Raw genomic sequence first — 18,482 nt, 5'->3', positions numbered from 1 at the left:
CTTCCGATCAGATCCCAACAATTGCACATTGTGATCGGCACAAGCTGGTACATGTAGCAAAAATTTAAGACTTACGAGTTTTGTCTTCACGGGTTTTCTCGAGAACAACAAGAACATATCCAGGTTGGGAAACGAATCCTTGTTCTGTGTTCGTACAAGAACCCGGGAAATATGGAAAGTGTCAAGACATAGGTGAGGAACAGATCAAGTGCATAGTCCATGTTCTGAAACAACAGCTCTTTGTTGCTGAGCCGCTGATTCGTACGTCATCGTCCGCCTGCAGAGAAGGTTCCGGAAGTTAAAACACCCTTCAAATGAAGAAACTCTGGCGATTTTGTATCGAGCAGAGAAGATTCTGAGAAATCTCGATATTGTTACCATTTCTGATTGGTTATGGACACCAGCAGCAGCAAGATCGGCTGAGACAGCTTTAGATCCTTCGGATGCCGCTTTTCTGCGGTAGTATTTAACGACGGGCAATCAAGGGAACACGTTGCTTAAAGGATCACGCATACATGCTCTCTGACTGTGGATATAGCAGAAAGATGCAGAAGAGAATGATCATTTAGTGCAGTCCCATTCTATCAATTTTCGCGGTACAAATTCCCGAAAGAAACGTACTTGCTAGCTCCTTTACGGTGATCGTGGCTAGAACTTTCAAAGGCTGTTTTCGGATACCCGATATTGTGGATACTCGATCAACAAAACTGAATACCGGTATGACAAGGACAAGAACCCAAACCACGAACCACGGATATCCACATATATGCGAGTAGAAGTAAAATTATGTTTATATCTCTACTATTTTAATATATTTACAATAATATCTAAATCTATTTTTTTAATGTAAAATACAATTTACTTTAAAGTAAATCAGCGAAATTTACAAAAAAATTATAGATTTGGGTACCTGATTTAATTATAGGTACTCGAATCTAGCAAGATCAAGATTGAGACCAAGTGGAAACGAGACTGAACTTGCGTATCCACAAATTCGGATATCCGATCCGGATTTACCCCTGCAATATATATGCCCGCGTGTGTGCATATGTATCGATGTTCTCCTCTTAATCGGAAGAACCGATAACAAATTTCATCACTCGTTTTTCGTCACATTTTTCAATTTGATTCTGAGAAAATCAAGAAATCTGTACCCGGAAAACTTGCCCTATTTATTACCAAACATAACAGATCCAAATTCTAAAAAAGGACCAAAAAAAATTTGGATATGTAAACCTTTTTTTTTTGATAATCTGGAAGTTCACCGGATCTTTGATCCAACTACATCTCCCAGAAGTCCGGAGAAACTCAGGTGAATGCCCCTCCCCACACTTGGATTTGAACTCAGGCCTCAGGGTGATATATACTTTCAATTATTAGAGATTTTTTTATTAAAATCTAAAATATAAATACAAGATCTATTTTTTTTATAATTCATACAAAATTATCCGTATAATGTTGATAAAAAATTATATATATTCATGTTGTATACAGAGTAACTTGGTTATAATTTTATTTTCTATTCTTTCTTCTTGTCATAATTTGGTCAGAAACAAAAAAAAAAAAAAACCTAAGAATTTTTGAAATACTTCATCTATTTGAAAATATAAAACAGTGAATTTTGTTTAAGAACATACTTTCAACGATTCCTGAATTGATGACTGTTGTTTTCTTCTCGATTATATCATACAATAGACATGTTCGTGGACGCAATTAAACGATATCGTGACTTTAGGCATTGAACATTGAATATTAATGCACCGATTCATTTCCACATGTTGAATGAAATGATCATAGTTTATTTTCAAATTTAGATTTTTTGTTCTTTTTAAAAAAAGCTATATCCGTTACATTTTTATATTAGACTCAGTTCTATTTTTATTTTTATTGAATTTTTTTTCTTTCAATTTTATTCTAATCTATCAGTTACTTTTATATTCATTCGAATGAATCATTTGCCTCTACATAATAACGTAAATAAGATTAGGGTCATGTCTCTTTCACGTCCTCTGTGGATTTTATTATGCAAGTAATTATTGTACGAGTTTTGATTTATTTTTATCAGATTGATCGGCTTTTAGTACCTACGTCAAGACAATTATACATTATTTAAATTTTAGAAAAAAAAGTCTAAAAAACATAAATTTTTAAAAGAAAAAAATTCCAAACACTACTGAAATTTTTATTTTATCAAATAAACATTAAACTTTTTAAATTTGACAAAACAAACACTTAATCTATCAAAATAAACAAAATGGCTAATGCGGCGTAAAGAGATGCAAACACGTCAAATTATTGTTTTTTTTGACAATCGAAAAAAGTTTATATATTTTTTTGGATCACTAAAAAGTTCAATGTTTTTTTATATTCACATAAAAAGTTTATATATTTTTTGGATCACTTGAAAAATTCAGTATTTTTTAGATTTTTTTTTTAAATTTTAATGTTTATTTGACAACAAATAAAGTTCAATGGTCTTTTTTTGTCAAAATCGAGAAATTCAATGTTTTTTTTATTTTTTCTAAAAAATTTTAAAAATTTTCAATACAAATACACAAAGTTTATATATCAACTTTGCAAATTTTTGCAGATTTATGGTGATATTTACAAACTTTATATATTTTAGTAAAAATTTAGAAAAATTGTATATTTATATGATGATTTTTGAAATTTTTTTAATTTTAAGCTGTTATTTTTATAACCAACTTCTGGTTACTGATTATTAAAATAATTTAATGCGTATGCATATTAGTCTTTTGGAACCACCTAATTGACGTTAATGTCGTGCTCTCAAATTCCCATGACATGCACGTTCAATTTCTTTACGTATTCTTCCGCTCCTCCTTTTTATAAGTCCTCTCCTTCTACTTCTGCTTCTACTCCCTTCTATCTGCTGCATCTCATCCCCTCCGGCGATGGAGAAATCCGGCTATGGCAGCGACGGCATTTTCCGGTCGCTTCGTCCGCCCTTCGTTCTCCCCAGCGACCCAAATCTCTCCTTAGTCTCTTTCCTCTTCCGTGATTCTTCTTCTTACCCGACGAAGCCTGCCCTCATCGACTCCGATTCCGGCGAGTCTCTCACCTTCGCTCAGCTCAAATCCGCCGTCGCCAGACTCGCCCACGGGTTTCTCCGTCTGGGTGTTCGTAAAAACGACGTTGTGTTGATCTTCGCGCCCAATTCTTTACAGTTCCCTCTCTGTTTCCTCGCCCTCGCCGCTATCGGCGGCGTCTCCACCACCGCGAATCCTCTTTACACAGTGGAGGAGCTTTCGAAGCAGATTATGGACTCGAAACCGAAAGTCATTGTGTCTGTCCACCAACTGCTCGACAAAATTAAGGCTTTTGATCTTCCCGTTGTTCTGCTCGGACCGCGAGAATCCGTACAGGTTTCTCGTACGGGGTCGAGCTCGAAGGTTGTCAGTTTCCATGACGTGATGGGTTTATCTGGGTCTGTCTCAGATTTCCCATTGGTCGACGTCAAACAATCCGACACAGCTGCTCTGTTATATTCATCTGGTACCACGGGCACAAGCAAAGGCGTTGAATTGACTCATAGGAATTTCATTGCGGCGTCTTTGATGATGACGATGGATCAAGAGCTCATGGGACAGATGCACCACGTGCTCTTGTGCTTCCTCCCGATGTTCCATGTGGCTGGATTGGTCGTGATAACATATTCTCAGCTGCGCAAAGGAAATGCTGTGATTTCCATGGCGAAATTCGAACTTGAGGCACTTCTTAAGAACATTGAGAAGTATCAAGTCACCAATTTGTGGGTTGTTCCTCCTGTTCTTCTTGCTCTTTCCAAATATAGTGCTACAAAAATCTATGATCTTTCATCGTTGAATTACATTGGATCCGGAGCTGCACCTCTTTCTAAAGAGTTGATGGATGAATGCGGAAAAAACTTCCCTAATGTCATGCTGTTGCAGGTACTTTGGTCATCCTGTTCTTGGTTTCGGCTTTTAGTGGTTTAGTACTATCATATATCATTAGGGCGAAATGTTTTTTTTTTTTTTGATGAAAGTGATGTATATTACTTTAGCAAAAATGTACAACCAGTCCATGACTGTATACATAAGGAACCCATAAACAAATGGTCAAAATATAGCTGAGACAATCAAACAGTATTCTAACCGTCTAACAACAGAGGTGTAATATCTAAGGTGATGGTCTCGAGTAGCGAGTAAGATAGTACCAATCAGCTAGGAGGGATGAACTAGCAGATGAGGGAGTGCACTTACAAGATAGGAGGACAGTACGCATAACACGGTCGGCTTTCCATCGCAGATGCAGGATCGAGTGGGCAGTGCTTTAGGGCGAAATGTTTTCTTGTGAATAGATGCATATCTGATCAAATATTCCTTTTTTCTGGGTAAAGAATCTGATCAAATATTCGTGGAGACATTTAATAAGATTTAGTTAAGTACTGGAAGATCTCTTAATACTTCTTCTGCCTCTCTAGTAACCGACCTGCAATCACATTTCTGAATTAGATCGTCTTGTATTTATCCATATATCTGTTCCTGTATAGCTATTTTCATTAGCGTAGGGATTCCTTTTGGGTGAACGTTCTTAACAATGCAGTTTATGAAAGAAGCGTCCTCTTATTATTTCTTCAGGGATATGGTATGACTGAAACTTGTGGTATCATCTCCATGGAAGATCCAAGACTCGGAAAACGGAATACAGGTTCGGTTGGAATGCTTGTCTCTGGAGTTGAAGCGCAGATAGTCAGCTTAGAAACTCAAAAACCGTTGCCTCCTGATCAGTTCGGTGAAATATGGGTTTGGGGACCTAACATGATGAGAGGTAGCCATTTCAATCCTGCATAATCTTGTCATCTCTCTCACTGTTGGTTTGTAAAGTGTCTGCCTTTGGCAGATGACAAAGAAAGATCGATACTTTATTTTCCATTTGAATCTTCGAGCACGAATTCTTTTAATTCTTCTTTTGTGAGAAGTCTTGTGCACTGATATCTTATTGCAAATGTTTGAAATCAATTATCTTTCAGGGTATTTTAATAACCCTCAGGCCACGAAGGAGACAATTGACGAAAAGGGTTGGGTACATACTGGGGATCTTGGCTACTTCAACGATGATGGCAACCTTTACATTGTTGATCGGATCAAGGAACTTATCAAATACAAAGGCTTCCAGGTAAGTTTGTGTTTCAAATCATCGAATGTTGGTCCAGTGGTTGGTGTATAGACTCTCTTATACCTTATATCAATCAAGTGTGTTTCTCTGTTGGTTTAGCTATTTCCCTAAGGCCCTAATGGCTCATATACCTGTAACTGATTTCCTCTGTTTCCACTGACATTTTCCCAGGTTGCTCCAGCAGAACTTGAAGGACTTCTTGTGTCTCACCCTGAGATAAGATACTAGATGCTGCTGTTGTTCCGTAAGTCATTTTCAGAACACTAAATCCATTCCCAGAGGTCATATAGTTCATCCTTTGGTCTTCCCACGTCGAAGACATATCATCTCGTGGTGCATTTTGCAGGTGCCCAGATGAAGAAGCTGGTGAAGTTCCAATCGCATTTGTTGTCCGGGCACCCAATAGCTCATTGACAGAGGAAGAAATCCAAAATTTCATAGCTAAGCAGGTAAAACTCATTCATCACAGCAATATATTCAATCTTTTGCTGTGAACTTTACATAAAACTAACTGTAATTCCCATCTCAGCTTAACAAGAAACGTTGATATGAGGGAAAAAAGGCTTCAGTTTAGGATTCCTTTGGCCTAAACAGGATTTAAGATCTTCAAGCTATAACAGACACATGTCTACAAATCGAACCGTATGATATTGTCTCTGCTTTTTTTGTTTTTGCAGGTTGCCCCTTTCAAAAGGCTGCAACGGGTCTCCTTCATAAGCAGTGTCCCGAAAACGGCTTCTGGTAAAATATTGAGAAGAGAGCTCATTAAACAAGTAAGATCCAATATGTGAGATCTTCATTTCTAATGCTTCTTTTCATTGTAAATGAAAAAGGAAACCGCTTTATGAATAATCTAAACCCAGATCTTGGGGATAAACTAAGGGGACAAAAGGGTGTAAACAATGTATTCCCACTTTTGTCCAGTGAGGAAAGAAGGAATCATGAACACGTTTCAATTATTGTAAAAATGCTCACGTTGTCCAGTGGATATTAGGGCTGGGCACAAATACCCGAAAATCGGGTATCCGTCGGATACTCGTCTCACGGATATCCGATTTTAGGGTACTCGTAATTTTCAAATCCGAATCCAAATCCTTATTTTTCAATACCCGTGAATCCGGATCCAAATCCGGATAATAGAATTTTTAAAACCGGATATCCGCGGGTACCCGCGTATTATGATTATAAATAATTATATCTTATATTTATATAACATTTTTATAAAATACAATTATTTTAGATGAAATAATTTCATATTTTTTTAATATTAATTCAAAAAAATTAAATTTATTATTATTTGTCTCTTATTATCTCTTTTGTCTTATATATTTTATCATAATTCATCAATTTTTATAAATATATCTTCATGTTTTAAAAATTTTATATATGAATATTGTTGTTTTTCTTAAATAAATCCGGATCCGGATATCCGCGAGTACCCGACTATTATTCCGGATACCCGTACCCCGGATACTCGTAAATACCAAATCCCGGATACAAATCTCATAGTTAAATACCCGAGCCTCCCGGATCCGAATCCAAATCTCTCGATTTTTCCGGGTATCCGACCCGTGCCCACCCCTAGTGGATATATTATATTCATCAAGTTGCGAATTTTTATAATGCCATGATCTCATCAACAGGTCCAAGAAACAGCTAACTTAAGGACCCACTTGCGTCTGCTACATATTTTTGTCTTCACCTAACACAAGAACCCACTTGTGGCTGCACCTTGTTTTATCTTTTTATTTGTTTACCTTCTCATTCTATATAAAATATTTAGCTTTTGACTTTGTGTTCAAATTGATTCAGCTTTCAGACAAACTCCATACCGATCCTGTAAGATTTTACGTCGCTCATGGAGCTTGACAGTTGATGAAAGTCGTCACCTTTTGGCCTTTTTTTTTCCTGGATATAAGCTTTGACTCTTGCATGATCAAGAAGGCATGAGAGCCTTATGTCTATCTCAAGATTTTGAGTCTTGCCGGTGACTTGTTCATCGCCAACTCGGGAAATTCTCCCTCATGGATCACTGCAAGACTGGTCCTTTCTCTCCTTTGTACCAAGTTTTGTCCTTCATCTGTGTCCTAACCTTTGTTCCATCCCTCAGCTTAGCTCAGGCGGACACATATGAGTTCTCGCCTGATTATAACTGCTTAACCCGAGGAGGCAACTACACCGCCGACAGCACATTTGCTACCAATCTGAACCGCCTTATCTCGTCTCTCTCTTCGCTTGCTCCAAGCTCCTATGGTTTCTATAACATCTCTATAGGTGACCCTTCTGAAGAGAGAGCAAATGCTATTGCTCTCTGTAGAAGAGAAGTCAGAAGGGACGATTGCCTCAGCTGTGTTCAGACAGCAGCAAAAGACCTGACAGAGCAGTGTCCGCGGAGAAAAGAAGCCGTCGTTTGGTACACTCACTGTATGTTTCGTTACTCTAACAGATCCATCCTTGGAAGAACAGAGACCAGTCCGACATTTTCTCTTATCAGCTCTGAAGATATAGCAGGAAACAGAACCGTGTTTGAAAGTCTGCGAGGACAATTGTTAAATAGACTGAAAGGTATGGCGGCCACTGGTGGGCCGAGGAGACAATATGCTCAGGGAAACGGTTCGGCTGCACCTGGTTATCAAAGCTTCTACGGAAGCGCCCAGTGTACTCCGGACTTGTCGGAACAGGACTGCAACGACTGTCTTGAATTCGGGTTTGGCAGTATTCCAAGTTGTTGTGATGGCAGTATGGGTCTTAGGTGGTTTTGTCCCAGTTGTAATTTTAGGTTCGAGACATGGCGGTTCTACGAACTACAGGCCGATCTGGAGCCTGATACTCCGGCACCATCTCCGTCACCAGCTCCATCAAATGACACAAGAGTGAAGCCAACTCCATCAAATCAGACAAGAGGTACATATTGATGATATATATGCTTGACAAGTCTGTGTTTTTGTGTATCTACACGTCTGTTTCGTGTCAGCATATGTATGCATGGTTTCCTCTCTTACAGATTTTAGAATTTCCTGGTTTGATCCTGTCCCGGAAACGTCTTCTTCGTGTGCCCACGTGTGTGTTTTGCTTGACTATGCAGAAAGTTTTCTCTTTTCCGAAACAAACTCATAATCCATATCATGTTTTAGCCGGCAAGGGCAAAGGTGAATCGAGAATTGTCGTCGCAATAGTGATTCCATTGGCTTTTGTCGTCGCATTTGTAGCTTGCCTCTGCATCTTCTTGAAGAGGAAAAAGAGGAAATCAGGTAAAAAAATGTTTCTTTTTTGTAGATGACTTTGGTAATCTAGCTGATTTAGTTTGATTATAAGCTCGTGTTCTGTCTTTTTGAGTATCCAGTGTTAGGTAAATCGCGTTGGTCCGGAACAGATGCCAATGACGAGCTCTCGAAAACAGAGTCACTGCTACTTGAATTTGGAGTTTTAAAGGCCGCAACTAATAACTTCTCTTCCGAGAATGAGCTTGGACGTGGAGGATTTGGTACAGTTTATAAGGTAAAGTTCTTCATCGAGCTTTTTTCTAAATATTTTCCGCTGCGAGAGATTCTCATTTGTGGTATATGTCTCAGGGTGTGCTTCATGATGGACAAGAAGTTGCAGTGAAGAGGTTGTCAGAGATTTCTGGGCAAGGAGACAATGAATTCAAGAACGAAGTTTTGTTAGTCGCCAAACTTCAACATCGAAATTTGGTTAGGCTTTTGGGTTTCTGCTTGGAAGGACAAGAAAGGATCCTTGTATACGAGTTCATCAAGAATTCAAGCCTCGACCACTTCATATTCGGTATTGTTTTTCGCTTCTGTTTCATTACCGGACCCTTCTTTCGTGATTGGTGAGATGCGAAACATGAAGATGATTTTGATAATTGTTCATTCAGATCCTGAGAAGCGCCGGTTATTGGATTGGGGAGTGCGGTACAAAGTGATAGAAGGGATTGCTCGAGGACTTCTTTACCTTCATGAAGATTCCCGTTTCCGTATAATTCACCGTGACCTTAAGGCAAGCAACATTCTGTTGGGTGATGACATGAATCCGAAAATCGCAGACTTTGGATTGGCCAAACTGTTCGAGACGAACAACCAGCAAGCAACACACAAATTTACAAACAGAATTGCTGGAACATAGTAAGTACTCCGATAATGATCTTTGCAACTTCCGGATTACAAATTTTGATGGTACCGACCCATCTATTTTCCAACTTGAAGCGGCTATATGGCTCCGGAATATGCAATGCGCGGGCAATTTTCGGTGAAAACAGACGTCTTCAGCTTCGGGGTATTAGTCCTTGAGATCATAACCGGCAAGAGAAACAATGATTCTCAAGGAGAGGAATATGCAGAAGATCTCCTTACTTATGTGAGTACACAACTAACCACCTCTTGATTCTGTAAGAACACAATGGCATGTATTTATTCATATGGTCCTTCCATTGATCTGATTAGGTATGGAGAAACTGGAGGGAAGACACTGTGCTAAGCATAATCGACCCGAGTTTGACAACCGGTTCAAGAAACGAAATCTTGAGAAGCATACACATTGGTCTGCTCTGTGTTCAAGAAAATGCTGTGAACAGACCCACCATGGCCACAGTTGCTATGATGCTTAGCAGCTTCTCCCTCACGCTCCCGATGCCCTCCCGGCCCGCTTTCGTCCTCGAAAATTCCGTCGGGTCGAATAATTTCCTGTCTACCTCCGAGTCCACTGCCTCCAGAAGTGAAGTCTTGACGGTTTCCGTGAATGATGCTTCGTTTACAGAGTTATCTCCACGTTAGGAGCTTCTCCAATATCTCTGCACCCATTTTTGTGTATCTGATGCAAGATTTCATGAGAATTGGTTCAAGAAAAGTTTTGACTTTTTCCGGTCCACAAATCTTGAATGGCATGAATTCACTGTTTCCTTCTGTGTATGATTTAACCCAGAATATTCATTTCTCAGCAAACTTATGATACAGCATCTTGAAATTAAAACGGCTGTCTTCTGAAATATCAGAACAGATAAATTTTGGACCAATCACTTCTGTCAAGGTGTTCTTGTCTGCCTTCTATCTTCCCAAGAGACAAAACCCTCCAAGTTTCAGCCGCAAGATTCTATGAAGAAAACTCGGAAATACACTGGGGCTGGTTTAGCAGTACATGAAGCACACAGTTTGGTCAGGGCCTGAATAAAGTTATAAACAATGGATATATATATATTGCAAATGGGCATTTGGGGAAGGAGAGATGAAGACCTTCTTGTTCACTAAAGTAACGTTCACATTGCTGATTCGTTGTGTTATATCATCAACTTGCAATGTAAACCCATTTCCTCAACTTGCAATGCAAATGGGCATTTGGTCCATTTTTATATGTTCATTGTCCAGTTTCTGCTTTTGTAATGATTGATCAGTACGGCAAATCTGCAGCTTTGGATTCAACGGTCAAACGCATTCAGCTCTCATACAACTTCCTATCTATTTCTGTAAGATTTATATCATTATTCAATCCATGTCATCGCCTTTCTGCTTCTTTTTCCCTCAAGATATATCCTTTGACTCCTCTTAGATCAGAGCGTCGAGTTGAGAATCCCCATATCTCTGTCTCAAAGGGTTTGGATCTTGCAGGGTTCATTTCTTGACAGCCGACTCCATGGGACAAGACAAGACCGGCTCTTTGTCTCCCCCGCGCCGAGTTATGTTCTTCAGTATTGTCCTGACGCTCCTTCCGTTCCGCGCCGTAGCTCAGGCGGACAGATACGAGTTTCCACCGCGTTTCTTCTGCTTAAGCCGCGGAGGAAACTTCACTGCAAACAGCACTTTTGCCGCCAACCTGAACCATCTCGTCCCGTCCTTGTCTTCGCTTTCTCCGAGCCCTTACGGCTTCTATAACGTCTCTGTCGGTAACCCGTCTGAAGAAAGTGCGAACGCTATTGCTCTCTGCAGAAGAGAAGTCAGAAGAGAAGATTGCCTCAGTTGTGTTCAGAAGGCAGCAAGAACACTGACAGAGCAGTGTCCGTGGAGGAAAGAGGCGGTGATTTGGTACACGCACTGTATGTTCCGTTACTCTAACGCATCCTCGCTTGGATTTTCAGTGAGAACCCCTAACTTCGCGTTTATTAGCGGTAAGGAGATATCGGGAAACAAGGATGAGTTTGTAAGGCTGCAGACAGAGTTACTGAACAGGCTGAAGGACATTGCGGCGGCTGGTGGGCCGAACAGGAAGTACGCTCAGGGCGAGGGGAATGGTTCGGCTTCATCGGGTTTCAACAGATTCTACGGAAGTGCGCAATGTACACCGGACTTGTCCGAATTCGAATGTGACAGCTGCCTGGTTTCTGGTTTTCAGAACATCCAGCAGTGTTGTGATGGCCAAACCGGTATGAGGTGGTTTTGTCCTACCTGTAACTTCCGGTTCGAGACATCACGGTTCTACGAGCTCGAGTCTAATCTCGAGCCTGATCCTCCGTCGCCGTCTCCATCGAACCAGACACCAGCTAAGCAGCCAGCCACTTCGAACAAGACAACAGGTACACATGATGTTTGATCAATGCGTTTTGGCATCATGTTGTATATCACAGCGTGTTTATAATACAGAACGTTTTCTGCAGAAAAGGGCAAAGGTTCATCTAGAATCCTCGTAGCTATCCTCGTTCCAGTCGCTTTTGTTACTGTAATCGTCGCTTGCATCTGCTTGTTCTTGAAGAGGAAGAAGAAAAAGGCGCCGGGAGTGAGAACGGAAGGTGAACTCCTTTTCTTTGATGATCTGATAACTCTTTATAGATTGATCTTGATCTGGTGAACAATCCTGAATAATGGAAATCGAATGCAGATGCAGAGGATGAGCTTGCAAAGAGAGAGTCATTGCAACTCGATTTCGAGACTTTAAAGGCAGCAACTGATAACTTCTCTCCCGACAACGAGCTCGGACGGGGTGGATTTGGCTCGGTTTATAAGGTTAAACTCCTTCTTCATGCTTTTCCCCCTCCGACCCGAGCATTTTCACTTGTCAAAGATTTGTCATATTTTGTCATATATATGCATATGTATGTATATCTCAGGGTGTTCTCAGCAATGGACAAGAAATCGCGGTGAAGAGGTTGTCAGGAAACTCGGGACAAGGAGACGGTGAATTCAAGAACGAGGTTTTGCTAGTCCTCAGGCTTCAACATCGGAATCTCGTCAGGCTTCTAGGTTTCTGCTTGGAAGGACAAGAAAGGATCCTCGTATACGAGTTCATCAAGAACGCAAGCCTCGACCACTTCTTATTCGGTATCCTTTTTCCACGACTCCTCGTTATCAGATAACGTTGCTCTTCGAGAATCCATCGGTTAGAGATCTTTGGTTTTTGATCATTGTTCGTTCAGATCCCGAGAGGCGTCGGTTATTGGATTGGGTATTACGGTACAAGATGATAGGAGGGATTGCTCGAGGGCTTCTTTACCTTCACGAGGATTCACGTTACCGCATAATACACCGTGATCTCAAGGCGAGCAATATTCTCTTGGACGAAGAGATGAATCCTAAAATTGCGGATTTTGGATTGGCCAAACTGTTTGACACAGATCAAACGACGCATAGGTTCACAAACAGGATCGCAGGAACATAGTAAGTACTTCCAGTTCCAAGATTCTCGGATCTCATTACAGTAGATTCCAATGTCATAAAATCCTACGTTTCTGAACCTTGCAGCGGATATATGGCTCCGGAATACGCAATGCACGGGCAAATCTCCGCGAAAACAGACGTGTTTAGCTTCGGAGTGTTGGTTCTCGAGATCATTTCTGGCAAGAGAAATAACGAGCCTCAAGACGGGGAATGTCCAGAATATCTCCTCACTTATGTCAGTATTTACATCAACTTATAATGACAAAGATTCGAATGTTTTCAGCGCAATCAGCTAAATCTCGATCTCGATCTCGTTGATTCGATCCGTACGTTTTATCCAGGCGTGGAGGAACTGGAGAGAAGACTCGGCCTTCGACATTATCGACCCGAGCTTGGCGAAAACCGGTCCAAGAAACGAAATCTTGAGGTGCATACACATCGGACTGCTGTGCGTCGAGGAGAATTCGGTCAACAGACCGACGATGGCATCGGTCGTTCTGATGCTCAGCAGCTCTTCATTCACCCTCCCGATGCCCTCTCGGCCCGCTTTCGTCGTCGTCGGAAACGCTGCGTGGTCGGATAATTTATCGTATTCGGACCGCGACAACTCGATCACGACAGGCTCCACTGCTTCAAGAACTGAGATCTTGCCGCTGTCTCTGAATGGAGGAGATGCCTCGTATACGCAGTTATCACCACGTTAGTGACTTGAAACTTCAATCATATCTTGTTGGGATGTTTGTGTTTAATCTGTAAAGTTTGGGAATTTTTCTTCTCTGTTACATTATGGAAGAATTGTATCATTGTGATTATTTTCAGACAAGAACACATGTAACATGTCTGAAAGCTCCGGAATCTCTCTCTCTCGTCCACGTCATCTTGGTCGATTGTATAAGATTTTTTCTTGTCATTGGCTCTCCATTTTCATAGAGCAGCCTGTGGCTTTTTTTTTATGTTCAATATTCTTCATTTAGAAAGGGACAAAAATATGAATAACATGTACAAGAAAAAAAAACCCCATTTTTTTCGATGATTTTTGGAGTTTTGGTCTCAAAAGAATATCATAAAAAGAAAGCCTTGCACAAAAGCCGAATAATAATTCATACCATTTTTTTTTTAAAATTTTCATACAAAAAAAAAAAGCCGAATAATAAAAATTATATTTATTCGACCGATCGTCTAAAATTTCCAAGATCCCTCTCTATAAAACATTCCTGTACGTGTCAATTTTGATTATTTTTTAACATAAAAAATGATTATTTTAATTTTAAAACATGTATTTAGATTTTTCATGTCAATATTACATTTTTATATTTTATTTTAATTAGACTTCAAAATTTTGTATTCCGTTTTCATTATTTCATTTAGATACGAGTAAATGATTTTAACTAGTACTTAAATCGGATTTTCTTTCCATATAAATAAATATTTTAAAATTCGATTTCATTTTACATTATATATACACACGCACACACTGAGTAATCACTCGACCCGATGAGGTCAAAATAAGAGGATGAGATGAGATTATTTTAAAGGAAATAATGTCAAATCCACGTAATGAAAAGAAATGTCCAAAGGCAAGCAGTCCATGGGGTGTGACCAATCCATGCAAATTGTGAAAAAAAAATGTTAGGCCACATATAAATATATAAATAAATAAATAAAAAGTGTGAGATGATGACCACATGGGAGTCAAATGTGTGTGGTGCCGGCCAAAGGCAACGACGTACGTATATTCCAATTCCACCACCCACTCAAAATAATTAAATAAAATAAAACCATATATATATATATAATATAGTTTTGTTGTCTAATCGTTACAACTGCTCCACTCGTTTACAATAATATATTTCAAAAGATACCTTCATTTAACTATTTTATCTCAGGCAAGCACTCTCTCTCTTTCATTAATGATAATTAAGAGCATAGATCTTTGGGTTTTGGATTGTTAGTCTTACATAATTCTCGGATTTTGTTATACTTTAAAAAATATATATATATATAGTATCCATTTGATTTTATACTAAATGTAAATCTAATTTTTGTTTAAAAAATATTAAAAATATTAAAATTTTATAATTATATATTTTTATATAAAATTTATCTCGAATATAATTATATATTATTAAATTTAATGACGATAGTATTATGGACGTTTCAATTATTTATTAGGTCCGAATTATTTAACTATATAAAATTTATTTTATTCAATTATTATATTACATTTGGTTCGATTTCAATTTATTTTCTTTTAAAAAATAGATTTTTTTTCTTGATTTTTAAATATATTCGATTCGATTTCGATTTATTCAATTTTCTAGGAGTATAATGTTTTGAATTTTTTTTACGGTCCGATTCAAAAATGTTAATGGTTTTTTATTACAAAATGATTAATATTTTTTTTTTCCAAAAACCGTCATTTCTATTTTCCAATTGGTCTCCGGAACGAATATATTTGCACATAAAACTCATTTATTCAAAAGAGAGAAAAAAAATGTTAAAGAAGGGAGGTTGAAAGGGAATATTACCATCGAAAGACGATTCATTGAATAATCAGACGCTTTACCGGCAATAATTTCAATGCATTTGAAATTATTAGTTTCCGATTTCGCATGCATGTGTTATTCTCTGGTCCGACTTGTCAACATAAAATCTTTTTGACCATACAACAGTGTGACATGCGACCGTACCACATTCGCCCCTTTCTTCATTAATATTATTCAATGCATTGGATTTCTTATTTCATTCCTTCTTAGGATTATTTTATGCCTTGGTTTTTATTTTATTTTATTTTATTTCGAATATAATTTTTCATTTCCAGGCTCCTTCTTCTCCCTCGGTGAGGTCGAAGTTTCTTCTTGTTCGTCTTCTTCGGCATCTCTCTCTCTCTCTCTCTCTCTCTCTCTCTCTCTCTCTTCCTTTTTAATATGCAAAATCTTGATTTGGGTTCTCTTCAGAACATTCGAAGGATGAGAAACTCTGTAAAGAGACAGCTCTCCCTTCTTCTCTTCTTCTTTCTCCAATCTCTTACTCATGATTTCGCCATGGCTGGAAACAGAATCACAAGAGGAGAGTCCTTGAGAGATGGAGATGATCACGAGCCTCTTGTCTCTCCCGACAAGATCTTCGAACTAGGGTTCTTCAGCCTTGGAACCTCCACGTCACGGTATCTCGGGATTCGTTACGGAAACATCGAAGACAAAGCCGTCGTCTGGATTGCGAACAGGGCGAAGCCCATCTCGGACAAATCCGGAGTTCTGACGCTCGGTAACGACGGAAACCTCGTCCTGTCGGATGGAAACAACAGCGTCGTTTGGTCTTCTGGCACGAAAATCGAATCCAGCAGCAACACAGAAGCCGTTCTTAGAGATTCTGGGAACTTCCTTCTGTCTGAAACTGGCAAAAGCAAGGTTTACTGGCAGAGTTTTGATCACCCAACTGACACGTTCTTGCCTGAGATGAGAGTAAAAGTGAATCAGAGGATGGGAGAAAACCGGGCATTCGTCTCGTGGAAATCTTCGGATGATCCTTCTCCGGGGAATTTCACCATGGGAGTAGATCCTTCAGGAGCGCCAGAGATCGTGGTCTGGGAAGGAAACGGGACTAGAAAATGGAGAAGTGGGCAATGGAATTCGGCGATTTTCACCGGCATACCGAATATGGCAGCGTCGACGAATTATCTTTACGGGTTTAAGCTTTCGTCTCCTCCGGACGAAAACGGTAGCGTGGACTTCACTTATGTCCCCTCAGATCGCTCTGTCTTGTTAAGGTTTCGGGTACTTCCCAATGGGACAGAACAAGAGTTAAGATGGGACGCAGACATAAAGAAGTGGACCATTTTTCAGTCCGAGCCTGATTTCGAGTGCGATGAGTATAACCGGTGCGGGAATTTCGGTATCTGTAACATGAAGAACGCTGAGATATGCAGTTGTATCAAAGGGTACGAACCGGTTTCTCCAGGAGATTGGAGCAAAGGGTGCAGAAGAAGGACAGAGTTGAAGTGTCAGAGCCAGAGGACGAACGCCAGTACCGTTCTTGAAGGCCAAAAAGACGAGTTTTTCACATTGAAGACGGTGAAGTTGCCAGATTTCGAGAGAGTATTGGCTTCGACTGATTCGGACAAGTGCAAGGAGAAATGTCTGGAGGATTGCTCCTGCAACGCTTACGTTTTCGCTAACGGGATCGGATGCATGGTCTGGAACGGTTCCTTGGTCGACGTACAACAGTTCACGAACGGCGGAGCCTCGCTTCATATCCGTCTCGACGGTTCTGAATTAGGTTAAGAGTCTTTTCCCTTGAACATATCGTTTCATCTCTCAGCACTTTTCTTCGATCTATTTACGGATTCTGATGATCGAAGGGTTTTTTCATGTTCATAGGGACGAACCATGTATCCAGTCTCGTGATCATCATTCCAGTTGTGGTTGGCGTGATCTTGCTAGGCGGGATTCTTCTGTTTCTGTGTAGATTCAGGAGAAGAAAAGGTAAGAATCTCCTCCGGATTTCGTATATACACCAAGATCCTTGTATCTGAAACGTAATACAAGATTATGTTTTGGTTTTCTGCAGCAACTTCTGCATCAGCTTGCTGTCAGAACAACGATGTCTCGGCCGTTGATGTGACGAGAAGCAAAGGATCCTCGGCCGCAGCGATTTCGGGATCGATTGATATCGTGATCGAAGGGAAGCCGGTAAACACATCCGAGTTGCCCGTCTTCAGTCTCAGCACCGTTTCTGCTGCGACGTACAACTTCTGCAGAGAAAACGAGCTCGGAAGAGGCGGTTTCGGGCCCGTCTACAAGGTGGTTATTTACCGTTTTAGAACGAGTTTCGTGTCGGAATTTCGAGGATCTCGGTTGTTGAAACGTGCTCTTGATTCTTGTCTGTACAGGGAGTGCTTCAAGACGGACAAGAGATAGCCGTGAAGAGATTGTCGGGAAAGTCAGGGCAAGGAGATGAGGAATTCAAGAACGAGATCATCCTCATAGCGAAGTTACAGCACAGGAATCTTGTTAGGCTTTTAGGATGTTGCTTCGAGGGCGAAGAGAAAATGCTCGTTTACGAGTATATGCCGAATAAAAGCCTCGACTTTTTCCTCTTCAGTAAGATCCCTGAGCCCGAAACCGTCCGATATCTCCCCTCTACATAACGTTTTCACGGGTTTTTCTCAAAAACTGAAGTGGTTAACATATATATATGCGTGTGCAGATGAATCGAAACGAGCATTGCTGGACTGGAAGCTGCGGTTTTCGATCGTGGAAGGGATTGCAAGAGGGCTGCTTTACCTGCACAGAGATTCAAGACTGAGAATCATTCACAGAGATATGAAGGCGAGTAATGTGCTGTTAGACGCAGAGATGAACCCTAAGATTTCGGATTTCGGGATGGCGAGAATATTCGGCGGAAACCAGAACGAGGCTAACACGGTTCGCGTCGTGGGCACGTAGTAAGTTTCCGGATCAAACCCTTATACGGGAAGATGTCTGAAATGTGGCAACGTTGCAAGAGAAATGATCTGAAATACGTTTTCGTGACGTGCAATGCAGCGGATACATGTCGCCGGAATACGCGATGGAGGGGCTTTTCTCGGTGAAATCGGACGTTTACAGCTTCGGAGTACTGTTGCTCGAGATTGTAAGCGGGAAGAGGAACACGAGCTTCCGATCCTCCGAACATGGAAGCCTCATCAACTATGTAAGTTCATCTGAGAATAAGAATCAAAGATTCTGGTAAAAGAGCGGT

At 40.2% G+C, this 18,482-nt stretch overlaps 4 protein-coding genes and 1 pseudogene across 6 annotated transcripts in view; 4 read left to right on the top strand and 1 right to left on the bottom strand.

Annotated features, from left to right (window-relative positions):
- Window positions 1–513, bottom strand: part of LOC104806982 — a 959-nt pseudogene extending 446 nt beyond the window's left edge.
- A 2,383-nt stretch (window positions 514–2,896) lies between these two features.
- LOC104806267 (4-coumarate--CoA ligase-like 7) lies at window positions 2,897–6,145 on the top strand. Its single transcript, XM_010531076.2, is given in 7 exon segments — window positions 2,897–3,932; window positions 4,623–4,812; window positions 5,015–5,160; window positions 5,332–5,379; window positions 5,382–5,404; window positions 5,507–5,609; window positions 5,838–6,145. Coding segments are annotated over 7 exon segments (1,641 nt in total). The 5' UTR covers window positions 2,897–2,915; the 3' UTR covers window positions 5,952–6,145.
- A 354-nt stretch (window positions 6,146–6,499) lies between these two features.
- On the top strand, window positions 6,500–10,061 carry LOC104806266 (cysteine-rich receptor-like protein kinase 29). 2 transcript variants are annotated; one of them, XM_010531075.1, is made up of 7 exons: window positions 6,500–8,064; window positions 8,370–8,411; window positions 8,504–8,658; window positions 8,733–8,943; window positions 9,038–9,284; window positions 9,366–9,516; window positions 9,603–10,061. In XM_010531075.1, exons 1-7 carry the CDS (start codon window positions 7,185–7,187, stop codon window positions 9,930–9,932), a joined length of 2,016 nt encoding a protein of 671 aa, XP_010529377.1. In that variant the 5' UTR covers window positions 6,500–7,184; the 3' UTR covers window positions 9,933–10,061. The 2 variants fall into 2 exon arrangements, with proteins under 2 accessions (XP_010529377.1, XP_010529376.1); XM_010531074.1 differs by having other exon boundaries at window positions 8,295–8,411.
- Window positions 10,062–10,638: 577 nt separating this feature from the next.
- LOC104806265 (cysteine-rich receptor-like protein kinase 29) lies at window positions 10,639–13,650 on the top strand. Its single transcript, XM_019201753.1, has 7 exons — window positions 10,639–11,662; window positions 11,744–11,875; window positions 11,965–12,089; window positions 12,194–12,404; window positions 12,500–12,740; window positions 12,825–12,975; window positions 13,082–13,650. The coding sequence occupies exons 1-7, from the start codon at window positions 10,786–10,788 to the stop codon at window positions 13,442–13,444; spliced, it is 2,100 nt and encodes a 699-aa protein (XP_019057298.1). The 5' UTR covers window positions 10,639–10,785; the 3' UTR covers window positions 13,445–13,650.
- Window positions 13,651–15,528: 1,878 nt separating this feature from the next.
- LOC104806264 (G-type lectin S-receptor-like serine/threonine-protein kinase B120) overlaps window positions 15,529–18,482 on the top strand; it is a 3,904-nt gene continuing 950 nt past the window's right edge. The window contains exons 1-6 of one of the 2 annotated variants that reach the window (XM_010531073.2): window positions 15,529–17,018; window positions 17,120–17,224; window positions 17,310–17,542; window positions 17,632–17,842; window positions 17,949–18,186; window positions 18,287–18,476. In XM_010531073.2, coding sequence (XP_010529375.1) covers window positions 15,668–17,018; window positions 17,120–17,224; window positions 17,310–17,542; window positions 17,632–17,842; window positions 17,949–18,186; window positions 18,287–18,473 — 2,325 coding nt within the window. In that variant the 5' untranslated portion in view covers window positions 15,529–15,667 and the 3' untranslated portion in view covers window positions 18,474–18,476. The remainder of the gene's footprint in view (window positions 17,019–17,119; window positions 17,225–17,309; window positions 17,543–17,631; window positions 17,843–17,948; window positions 18,187–18,286; window positions 18,477–18,482) is intronic. The other variant, XM_010531072.2, reaches the window with a different exon arrangement.

This window comes from Tarenaya hassleriana, unplaced genomic scaffold, assembly GCF_000463585.1.
Source record: "Tarenaya hassleriana unplaced genomic scaffold, ASM46358v1 Cleome12, whole genome shotgun sequence".
Lineage (NCBI taxonomy): Eukaryota > Viridiplantae > Streptophyta > Magnoliopsida > Brassicales > Cleomaceae > Tarenaya > Tarenaya hassleriana.
Note: the sequence above shows the minus strand (reverse complement) of the source record. Positions and strands in the feature narration are given on the sequence as shown.

Excerpts from the sequence above, each read along its gene's own strand:
- LOC104806266 (XM_010531074.1), top strand. The coding sequence starts at position 7,185 with ATGGATCACTGCAAGACTGGTCCTTTCTCTCCTTTGTACCAAGTTTTG. Across the intron at positions 8,659-8,732 it reads GATTTGGTACAGTTTATAAG|GGTGTGCTTCATGATGGACA; the intron begins GTAAAGTTCTTC and ends TATATGTCTCAG. Across the intron at positions 8,944-9,037 it reads CCTCGACCACTTCATATTCG|ATCCTGAGAAGCGCCGGTTA; the intron begins GTATTGTTTTTC and ends TTGTTCATTCAG.
- LOC104806265 (XM_019201753.1), top strand. The coding sequence starts at position 10,786 with ATGGGACAAGACAAGACCGGCTCTTTGTCTCCCCCGCGCCGAGTTATG. Across the intron at positions 11,876-11,964 it reads GCCGGGAGTGAGAACGGAAG|ATGCAGAGGATGAGCTTGCA; the intron begins GTGAACTCCTTT and ends AATCGAATGCAG. Across the intron at positions 12,405-12,499 it reads CCTCGACCACTTCTTATTCG|ATCCCGAGAGGCGTCGGTTA; the intron begins GTATCCTTTTTC and ends TTGTTCGTTCAG.